This window comes from Oreochromis niloticus, linkage group LG22 (genome assembly GCF_001858045.2).
Source record: "Oreochromis niloticus isolate F11D_XX linkage group LG22, O_niloticus_UMD_NMBU, whole genome shotgun sequence".
In the NCBI taxonomy this organism is placed as follows: Eukaryota; Metazoa; Chordata; class Actinopteri; order Cichliformes; family Cichlidae; genus Oreochromis; species Oreochromis niloticus.
In genome coordinates, this window is record NC_031985.2 from 32,675,542 (window position 1) to 32,687,645 (window position 12,104).

A 12,104-nucleotide genomic window follows, 5' to 3' on the forward strand; every position below is an offset into this window, starting at 1 on the left:
TTTGCTTTTTTTGCCATTCAGAGGGTGACTTGGTCGTATGTTTCCGATCGCCGTCTGCTGCATAACCCAAGTTTGTTTATTTATAAGAGACAATTCATGTTAATTAACCTTAACACTTGAATTCATCATGTAAATATGTCAGATTTAGCCACATAGACTAATTTTCATCTGTAGTATGTGACTAAGTAATATACAGACAAACATAGGTAATAAACTCATATCCATATACCAAAGCCAGCTCGAGTTTACAGACGTGAACAAATAGCTGGATATTCTCCTGCAGGATTTTCTGGTACAGAGCAGAATTCATGGTTCCTTCAAATGTGGTCCCGGTCCTGAAGCAACAAAGCAGCCCCAGACCACACTACCTCCCCATGTTTGACTGTTGGCATGTTCTCTACATGAAATCCTGTGTTAGTTTTTACACACGATGTAACCTTCCAAAAAGTTCAAGTTTGCTTAAGCAGTCCACAAAATCTTTTCTCAAAAGTCTCAGGGATCATGATGATGTTTTTTGACAAATCCCAAAAGGTTGATTTTGTCCCTCATCTACGTGAGTCTCAAGAAGTCACTGGGATGAGTGAAGAAACGTTTCTGTTCACATCCAGATGAATGGAATCAACTTTTGGGGATTTTCTTACCAGGATGATTGAGCATGCAGACCTTTTCTGGCAAATGTGAGACAACCCTTTGTATTCTTTCTGGTCAGTAACAGATTTTACTTTGAACTCTCCAATGGATGCCACGTTTACCACCGTTCCAAGTTTTCTCCATTTGTGAGTAATCTCACTGTTGTTCGAGTCCCAAATCCTTAGAAATGGCTTTTTGGCCCTTTCCAAACTGATGTCAATACTTTCTTTCTCATCTGTTCGTGAGTTTCTTTAGATTGTGCATGATGTGTTGTTTTTAATGATCTTTGGACGACTTTACTTGGTCAGATAGGTTCTATTTAAGTGATTTGATTCAACAGGCCTGGCAGTGATCAGGCCTGGGTGCGGCTGGTCAAATTCTACTCAAAGAAATAAGGTTATTAAAGTTAACAATATGCAGTTACTCAGTGAAAGAGCATCATTCTGCTGAGCAGGCATGCAGGGCAATGAGGGAGAAAGTGATGTAGTAACCAAAGTAATAGAGCGTTAGCACAGGGTTTGTGCATGTGTTTTTCTTTGAAAACAGCTTTGCAATTCAGATCAACGACAGGCAGCTGAGAGAGTATCAGTATGTTTTTGATACAAGGAGAAATTCATCTGCTGGACTTGGTTGTTCTTGTAGGTTGAGGATGATCATCCTCTTTAAAAAAAATCTGATGGCTGAAGAGGAACGCTTGATTCGATCTTATTACAAGTAATTCTAAAAATCAGAAATACCCAGAGCTCGGCTTTAAACATTCAGAATGAGAAGTCAGTAAAGAGCAAGACAGAGGCCGAGTTTTGGGACACACTCATTCTGAACATCTGCCCTCTTATTTGAATAAATGAACACTTTTAGAAGCAGCTATCCACATCGAATAATTTCAATGTTCTGATCACTCAATGAGAAAGAAAAATCTGACAAAGATTTTAATGCCAGTTTTTGGTACTACCAACTTTTCAAGGTATTGTGGTAAAGACATTTTATGAATATCTTTATTATATATTTTAAAATCCCAATCCTAAATTTACCTTAAGAGACTCACAAAATACAGCATGCTCTGCATGAGACTCTCCATGCAAACATGGAAAGGGGCCGGTGGGTGAGGAGACTTCTTGCACGTTAATATGTGCTGCGGTTTTTGAGCGCCTTGCTTTTGGGTCGGTGAGGGTCAAGGACTGAAGATATAAAGCCCACTGAGTCACTAAATGTGGAATTCAGCCATAATAAATTTTTAAAATAAGAAAGAAAAAGGTTAGTTCACTTTAGAGGAGTTTTTAAAGACTCAGTCTACTGAAACATTTCTAAACCTTTCAATTTCAGCACATTTCAAATGTTTTCAGATCTGGTTGATAACCAATAGATACTGTATAATAGAGCTGTGAGGCTGAGAGAGCTAAGGGTGCTATAGAGGTAAGGGAGAGGGGGCTGTGATGGCAGGGTGATGGTATAACAGTCGGTGCAGCACATCTATCAGCACAGTGCCAAGATTGATGGCTTAAACTGCAGATATTATTACTGCTAATGATTCACCTCAAGTGGCCATTACTCTGCTATGATCCGTCTCCCTTGCTTGGAGTTTTTTCACGACAGTTGGGGGAACTAAAATAGTAAAGTGAAGTGAGACAGACCAGGGAATAAAAGTGGGTGAGGATATGTGAGGCCATGAATATCCATTCAGTATCCCTTCACGTCTGCTCCTATCTGACCCATCTATGAAAATATCATCTCTATGTCCTCGGGTTTGGTTAACAATAGTGTCACTGCTGCTGCAGTGGTTAAACAGAATGTCAGTATCTGCTCCCCAAATCAAGAGAGAAAACTGTGTATGAGGCAAAATGAAGCTTTAAAAATGAGATTTATCACCAGTTGCTGTGACAAGGGAAGCTCTGTGATAGGTTATTATTCATTGCTTGTCTGATACTGCAGTCGTTAGTATTGTTATTTTATCTGTTTGAATGATGAAGTCCCACAAATAGCCTGGTAAGATATAAACGCTGCATGGAAGCTGAAAGTCACAAGATCAAACATTGAGGAAGAACCACTGAACAGGGACTTAACTTCTTTACTGTCACCATTTAGAAAACACTGCTTTACTTTGCCAAATGTGATATACTTCAACACTTCCTTTAACAATTTTAAGCAGCACTGAGCATTGAGTGATGAGTGAATTAGTCTTCTGTAAAGCATTTACTGGAAAAGCTTTCAGCAGAATGTGAAGAAACAACTGTGGCACAATGTCCATCCTTTATATACAGTCAGTGTTATCCATGTCATCATATTCTAGTTAATGGGACAGCGAAAGACTTAGAAATTATGATTATTTATGATACCATTTATGACCTTTCTTTAATTTATTATAAATACCTTTTTGTGCACTTCTTATCTACTTTAAAGTTTACTGTGTTGTGTTTAGTTGTGCTTAGTGGCGACGTGGGACAGTTTTACAATTTCTTGGTACTATTGTACAACGTATGACAGTGCAATGACAATAAATAGTTATCTTATCATTACTATCCTGTTGTTCACCAAACTAGCCCACCAGTCTCTGCAGACCTCGCATTCACTCTTTGGATAAACTTCTTTATGTAAAAAATGTGATTTTTACAGTAAAATAAACATAAAAAACAGAAAGGCTATACAATTTTTTAATAGTTACCTGGTAGCAGGGAGGGTGCTGACTCGGGTAAAAAACACTGAAGGTTCCACATCAACATGGACACCCAAAGACAACTCCCTGTAGTAGCTCTCCACTTTGCCTGCTCCCCCAGAGTACTTGAAGTTCAGCACTGCCTCCAAAGTCTGCAAAAGAACAGAGGAGGGGGGAAAATGTAGATCAAACCAAACTAAAACAAGCAGGCACAGGTGTTGCAAAGTTACTCCAAAACAGATGATTCATGAACAACATGTCACATCCTAAAACTGTGAGGAGAAGGTGTTGTGTGTGGGTGGAAAAAGTGTGGATTTTCTGGCTGTGTGCCACTATAATGGGGGGGAGGGTGGTGGAGATTGGACACACAGAATTACTCAAAGGTACTCTGCGTTGGGGAGAGAGGAAGGGCCACGGGATAAGCAGCCAAGTGGGCGAAGCGTGGGGAAATTAAAAGTGGCAGTTTATGGTGAGCGAGCACTAGCTGACTCAGGTAATGGGGCTGAAACAGGGTAAAAGGATCATCCAAGGTCCTGCTTTTTTTCTTATGCAGCATATATCATCTCTCTGCAAATTGCTGATGGAGGAACTGGCTGCGCCTTTCTAGAGAAGAAAAAAAAAAATCACTGATTCCTTGATTATTTTCGCTCTTTGTCCACTTTTGTGGAGGCTGAGAGCCAAAATGGAATGATTTGGAGCCTGCTGGCTAGACGTCTGACCTATTACAACCTAATGAACAAAGCAGAGCCCACTGACCAATGAGAGATAACAACATTAGAGAGAATTATTATTATTGTACATCCGACAGCTTAATTTCAAACTTACACTTATCTGGTAAGGTACTGGATTTATTTCAGGTCCTGGTATATTTTTATGTTCTACAAACCTACACTCTTCCTTATATATTATAAAGGCATCCATGGCGCCATAGATTCCCATGAAAGCTATTCATCTTTCCCTTAGGATGAAACCATTAGCATGCTTAAAAGAGTATCCTTTCTCTTTTGGGTGCAGATGTGCAGCTCAGTCTTGTCCCGTTATGTGGCCTGTGACAGAAGCTATCAGCCACCGATGATGCAGTCTTGAGATGCCTTCCCTTGCGACTGAACCCAAAGTGACAACTTGACCCTTGTAACCTTAATGACTCACATGATGGCAGGGTGGGGGGCAGTGTTTCACAAAGGAGTCACACCTTGTCCCTGTGACCCTTAAAGACTGACATTATTATTATTATTATTATTATTATTATTATTATTATTATTATTATAATAATAATAATAATAATAATAATAATAATAATAATAATAGGGTAGATCAATGGCTCTCAGGACCACCACCAAGGGGAGAACCCCACTATGGATTAAACATGTGGGGCTCCATCAGATTTTAGGATTGAAGGCGTCTCTTGGATGTGAGGTGAAGCGTATTCACCGTCCAGCTGCCTGCATTTCAAGCACATATGACCACCAGTTGGTTGACAAATTACATGGACATACTAACTCTGTTCTTTTAACTGGAAAAATTCAAAATCTAAACAGAAGGAACTTGACTTAAGTAGATCCAGACTAGAAACAAGTACATGTATCTGTAAACACGGTAGGACCCAGATAAGAAAAGCACTCAGCTAAATGAAATAAACTTGAAACTAGCTTGTTACCACTTTTCACACTGATTTTTTTCCCCTGGTGTCTGACTAAAAAATTTTCTCATAAGGCTTCTTCGTCCTGAATGGTGCACCTTAGTATAAAGCTTTGTAACCTTACATGTTCAACAGAACATTTAACAATGTCAATGATTCACAGAAGTTAGTAAACCTAAATATCATGCAGCTGATATGATATTCATCCAGCTTAATCCGACATTTCAAAATGAGTAAATATTTCTAAGCTAATGTCAACATTTATTTATTTATCTATTTTCTGTCTTATTTAATTGTAACACAATAATCTTCACACTGCCACAGTGTAATCTACATTACATTTGTCCTTGCATTTCACTCTGAAGATCTTGATTTTTACCTTAAATGATGCAACTCTTTTTAAACAGCAACTGACTTTGCTTTTCATATAAGAGCTTTAGAAATCCAACATGAAGGTCGATGAAACAAGACCTAAGCAACTCAACAATCATGATGGAACAAACGTATGTTTCAGCTTCGCTAATGCAAACCCAGAACTTTCCAGACATGCTCACTTACGACACTACAGTATTAATGGACAAGAAGCACAAACTAAAGCTGACAAACAGGTGCTGGCTGGTCTTTTATTCACCTTCCTCTTGCATTACAAAAAAAAAAAAAAAAAAAAATCATATTTAGTACAGTCTGACTGCATGTGTAATGCCACAATCAACCCGAGAGAGCTCTAATGACGCCGTCTTATGCTTTACATACACACATGCTGAAGCAGAAGTCAAAATTGACATGATTACAGTAATAAGAGGTGCTTACTTAATCTGCCAAGTAGTTCAGGTTAATTAAAAATGAGTTAAATTACCTGAAAAAGTAAGAAAATGTTAAATGGAGTGGTGGATAATATAAAGGGGCAAACTGCAATAATGAGTTGTTCATTAGCGAACTCATTCAACTGGAATCACAGCTACTGCATTAAGATATGTGCATTAACTTTGAGATGCTTGATCTTAAAGTAAATGCACAACTTTTTTTATTGTTTTTAAGCAGCAGTCACCTGACTCCTATTTTCAAAACTGCAAGTTACTCATAATATCCCCTTCACAGTAATGAACATTACATCTTTATACATAAAAAAATAACTAGATTCTAGAGTGAGTGCATTACAGCAAAGTTTATGGGGAGACTGACAGAATAAGACATGGACAGTAACAGTATAGTGTGAAGTCTTATAAAAACACATGGTTCAGTGGCTGGATCCTAGAATGTTGGTCATACATCACATCACCCAATGAGTCTCAAAAACAGTGATGGTTTGACAAAATGTAACAAAGGTAACTGAACTTTATTTACAAATAAATAACTACACTAGATAAGGTGCCGAAACAGTATGGTAAGTAATACAGCTGAAACCTATGATTTATTACTGTGCTGTACATAAATGCATTGATGTAGATTTAAAACAATGCGTGCAAGCCAAAACTGTCTAAAATGACACATGACCTGAAACTGTGTCTCTGGCACTAATTTGGAAGAACAAGAAGGGGAAAAACTTTACACTTCACTGAAAGTCATCCATCTGTTAGTGGCAGATCAGTGTACTCAAATACCAAACAGCTAGAATAATGTGCTGTTAAAACACTGGCCTTAGTATCATATCAACAGCATCAGAATGCTTAATTTTAAGTTCAACCTTGTGATCGAATGCAAAATAAAACAAAGGCTGCAAATAAAAACTCTGATATCCTCTGAATACTTGTGTCTTCTACTACTACTGTGGAAGTGAAGCGGTGGAGCCAGTCTGCTTTGGATCTGGACGAAGAACAGCTGTCTTACAATTCCAGTAAGAGACAGACTCATGCTGTGCTGGCAGCAGAATGAAAGGAACAGCATGTTGATATAAATCTCATTTAAATTGATTGACTAAATTCCCTCTGCTTCCTTGAGTAGAGAAACCGGTTGTAGACAGTTTCCAGGAGAAGTCCACATTTTCTCTCACTTGTTTTCCTCCAACAAAGAACAACTGCTAACATCATTGTCTAAAGCTTTGCTCTGCAGCAGAACTCGTCTGTTGTCAAAATTATTTTATACATATCAAACAGCCATAATATTGCACTGGGACACAAAATGCTTCATTCAAGCAAACAACCGATGCTTCACATCTCTACAGTGTATTACAGCATATTTGTTTATAGTGAGTATTTCTAACAGTGAGACATAAAAAGATATGCAACTCATTTTTCCTCCAAGCCGACCCGTTGCTATGTTACGTAAGTGTCATCTTGTGGCTGCCTATGTGGTACTAATAGCTTCAACATGATCCTCTTGAGGATCAGCGATTGTCTCGGCGACACTATCAAACAGCGATTGTGTACTCTGATTCTCTCTTCAGTCCAGGGCCAGCCCCTCAGCTCCTCATTCACTCAATTCTCCCTCTGCTCTTGGCCCTCTTAGGACTCCACGCCAATCACACCATGCTAAAAATATGTCCTTCTGTAATGAGCTGGCTGTGCTAGGAGCACGCCAGGAAAAACACACACTGCTTTAACAGCACAACACAATGCCTGGCTGCACAAATGCATAGAAAAAACATGATTAGTGAGAATGCCCAGATTAGAGCAATGACTTTATCAAAGTGTTCACCACCACTGACAACTAGAGGTTGTATTTAGTGGGTTTTTTCCCCATCCAACTTAACGTCTTGTAGTTTGTGACCAGCAAGAAATAGAAAATAGCAAAGCAAGAGGAAATAAATTAAAAGAGCTAGAGTTAATTTATTTTAGTGAATGGTGTATCAGCCTTTTTTGAAATAGGATAAAGCAAGAATACTGACAGAACTGAAATAACTATTAAAAGTGACACTAAACCGAATCTGCATTGATCACGACGCTAGCATGTGTGTAACTGCTAAAATTAGGCCATACATACCTGGAAACTGAGAACACCAGCTTGTTGGACTGGACAGGAAAGTCGTCCCATTCTGACTGTTCCAACAGTTCTGGCTGATCTTTGACATACTTTTTGTTTCTTCACGCTTCAAATGTTTTCATCTGGTGAAAGGTCTGGACTACAGGCAGGCCAGCTTACTACCTACTCTTCTACTACAAAGCCAGGCTGTTGTGCTAGATGCAGTATGGGAAGATATTTACAGACATTACATTTATGTAGAGGAACATTATGCTGAAATTGGTCACAATTTCCATCCAGCTGTACTTCTGAGAAACTCACAGGTGTAAAAAGAGGATCTTAGACATGTTACTGACCGGCTCCCAGTTGACCTAATGAGCTACAAAATCTTCCTCCAGCTGTTTCTTTTAGTACCACTTACTTTTCCAACCTTTTGTTATTCCTGTCCTAATTCAAAATGATCTCCTATTTTTTATTAAAACGGCAATATTTTCTATTTTAAACATTTGATATGTTTTCTGTTGTGAATAAAATATGGGTTTATGTAATTTGCAAATCATTTTGTTTTTATTTCCATCTTACACAGTGCCCAAACTTTTTCAGAATTGGGTTAGTATGAATAGGAGTTTAAAATAAATAAATGAAACAAACAATATATTTGGTTAACGCATCTCATAAAAAATGAATCAGTTCTCTTACATATTTTAAAATAATTGATTAACTCCACACAGAGAAATAGAAATCTATATTTAGATTGAGTAAAGGCTTGAATGTTTGATATTTGATTGCTTTTATCCAGACCTTAGTTACCGTGTCTGAAAGATGCGTCTCAGAGTCTCAGTCTCTGAGAAAATAAAACACTCTATCAAAGGACGAAATTCTCAAAGACAAGCACACAATGAGATATGTGGAAAATAAAAAGGCCTCTCGGATTACCATCAGAATAATAGTACAGTAATGTGTAAAAACGGCTCCACACTAAACCCAAAGATCTTAACTCTAAGAAGAGCTGAAGAATATAAAAGACCTTGAAGATCGTTTTTGCTGATTATTCGCCTCAAACCTTGGTGAGAGTGCAAGGAACCAAATGACATAAACGATTCAGGATAGTGGCTGGCAGTTAATATTATTGCTATCTACCTTGTGCTAAGCCATTTATAATTGCTCACTCTGCACCTGTGGCGTGGTGGTATATAATCCACACAGGTCAGTGGACACAGGACAATGCTTACCTCTGCACAACCTCTACTCACTACTGTTCAACAGCTTAATATAAAAAGGGACCGAAAACGTTGAATCTCACCAAAGTAAACTTACATATCCAGACATTACAGAGAAGAAAACAGGGTGTTTCTTTGCACCAACATCTTTGTAAACCTTATGCCAGCAACGACACAATAAGCCAGTTTACATTTTTATAAACCATTTTGCAACCATTCCTACACATTTTTATGCCTGTATTGATGTTTTTCTACATGCTTGATAATAATATCACCATTAATCTGGTCTAAATTAATATAAATGTACTACAGAAAACCACCATTGCCTTGTGTCTTCACTGGCCTTTTTTAAATCTTTTTAAAAACACTTACTCACTGCAGACGGGACACGGATGGCAGGTTGGCTTTTACCTTGAATGCCATCACTACACATTGCTGTGTTGTGTCACAACAAAACCCCATAAGACCATCCTCTGTGTTCATCAACACAAAATGCAGCATCTGTTCGACAATGGATGTGCACACTGAACATCACACACTCCTACACATAATTGGTTAACAAAAAAGGAGAAGACAAGACAATACTGAAAGCTTTTTGAATGCACTGGAATGGAGATAAAGACCCTGACACATCGTGCTGAGAAGATTATGGCATGGCCACACGTCTCCTGACAGGAATACTAAGAAGCAGCATCACAGTGACAGGTAGGCAGAAACAGGGACTCTCAAACATGCACAAACTTACGAGGTTTATTGACTCCTGTTTGTTGGCACAAAGGCAATGCTTTGGTGTTTCTTAGAGGACTTCAACATTTTGGGAAATTCACTTATAGGCTCTCTTACTCAGGAAATCAAGAAAATCAATATCAATTTAAGCAGTGTGGATTCAATACCAACAGAGTTCCTTGACAGCATAGTCAAGCACACTATGCAATTACCACTGAAGGCACACATATAGTCAATGAAATAAAAATAACGCCATTTCTTGAAGTCTAATGTTTTGAAGAGCATCAGTCAAAAATGCAAAGAATTTTGTGACTAATGTGGGTTTTTCCCCACTTTTTCTTCTGTTTGAGCAGAAATGCAACTGCTTCGAGGATGCAAATGTTCACATTTTGGACAGAGAAGACTGATGGTTTGAAGGAGGAGTGAAAGAAGCATCTATGTCCACTGTGAATGACCATCTTTAAACAGAGGCGGTGGCTTATGACACCAATTGTCTGCCATCTATAATCCAGTTTTGAGATGCCTTGCCGGATGCCTTAACGCCCACTCACATCCTGGGCCATTTGACCTCAGGAAATCACATGATAGGATGTGGCTAGGGTTCACAATGAGTTCACCCGAAACCTTGCTGATTGTGACCCCACACATGTTTTCACATCTTGGCTTGTGATTAGGTACAGGATCAATATAGGGTTCATGAACCTCTTGGGGACACTCTCATAGGGTTTAAAATCTGGGACTTACCAATTGCTTTTAGAACTGAAGAAGCTTCTCAGATGAGAGGTGAAATGTCTTCAAGGAAACTTAAAGAAGTCCAGACGCTTTTCTTTCCAAGCTCCTGAGACTATGTTGACCTGGGCGACCTTCACAGACACCCTCTGTGATGTTTCCCAGGTCAGTTTGTTGTGGAAGCACACGCCCAGGTACGGGAGACATTTAGCTCCTCCTCTTCCTTCTATGGTCGATCACCATGTTTCTCAATGATTTACAATCAGAACCAGATGATTTCTCTCAAGACGACACCACCAGGTCCTACAGCTATGCTCTGTACTCCTCTCCTGCTCTTATTATACATACAATTACTACAGAATCATCCAATTATATCTATAGATTTGTACTCTAAGTTTAAGCTGTACTCAAAAATTTGGACATACAAGGTGAACAGGACTGGAGACAGCACAGACCCTTGTGAAGCTCTTATACTACACCTCACCGTATAAGTCAGGGCACGGCCTAGACTAACATACCGCATCACTCAGTAATCCATGAGATTTGGATGTGTTTACCGATATTTCTTAAATCTTCTCCATATGCAGCTGGATTGTGGGGAATGAACCTGACAACTCAAACGCACTGTTTCTAACAAGCAGTCAGTTCTGTCAGAATGAGATTAAGCTTTTTGCAGCATACAGATGATTTGGTCACCCATTCCCAGAAGAACAACAGTGAACACTTCTTTGTTACATGAACTAGTCAGGATGGTATCTTCTGCTGCTTCAGACTCAGTTTACAAATGTGGCTCAGGATCAATGACAGCAGCAAAGGACTAATAAAAAACTAAAACACTAAATTATTATTTTTTTTAAACAGGTGTGTTGGATTTCTCTGCTGACCTGCTCATGGTTAAAAGGTAACAGGGCAATTCCTGCAATCAGTTCTTTTAAAGCAGACAGGAAGAGGACATACTCTGAAAAACAAATGATAACTTTCAGCTGCTCCCTTATTTCCCAGCAGGTCACCACAGTGGATGGATTTGCATGTTTTGCTTTGACATTTGACATCAGATGCCCTTTCTCACAAAACCTTCCCATTTGTTCATGTGCCATACAGTAATGCTTTTTGTAATTGTTTAGTGGCAGAAAATTCCACATTTTTCTCTTTCTATGAGTGTTAATAAATAGCATATTTGAATAATTCCTTCCCTCTTTAAAATAATGAACAAGGGTATGCTAACAGACCACGACCGCATCCACTTAAAATGCTCTTATTATTATTGTACCAGTCGTAACAATATTGACACAGCCATGGTTGGGTAATGCTTTTTAATACCATCGTGCAATCTTTTTTAATTTATTTTATTAAACACTAGTTCAACTTTGTGGATTTGTTGCTATCACAATCAATCCAATAAGTGGTTTGAAGAATCAAAACATACGAGATCAGAACACTTTCACAGGTATAGGGCGTCTAACTGAATGGTGAGTGAACTCGTCTCCCTCAGCGAGACAAGGTCCAGCCTTACTAGGAAAAACTAAGCAATCTAAACTAAGGTCACTCAATTCTTTAAGATTTCATTTAAAATACATTTCATTCCACCTCCTCCATTTATGGTTTAACCTTA

At 38.6% G+C, this 12,104-nt stretch overlaps 1 protein-coding gene across 2 annotated transcripts in view; it reads right to left on the minus strand.

Moving 5' to 3' along the window:
- Positions 1 to 12,104, minus strand: part of trappc9 (trafficking protein particle complex subunit 9) — a 224,892-nt gene that overhangs the window by 107,848 nt on the left and 104,940 nt on the right. For both annotated transcript variants that reach the window (XM_025902130.1, XM_025902129.1), the window contains one exon: positions 3,290 to 3,432. In XM_025902130.1, coding sequence (XP_025757915.1) covers positions 3,290 to 3,432 — 143 coding nt within the window. The remainder of the gene's footprint in view (positions 1 to 3,289; positions 3,433 to 12,104) is intronic.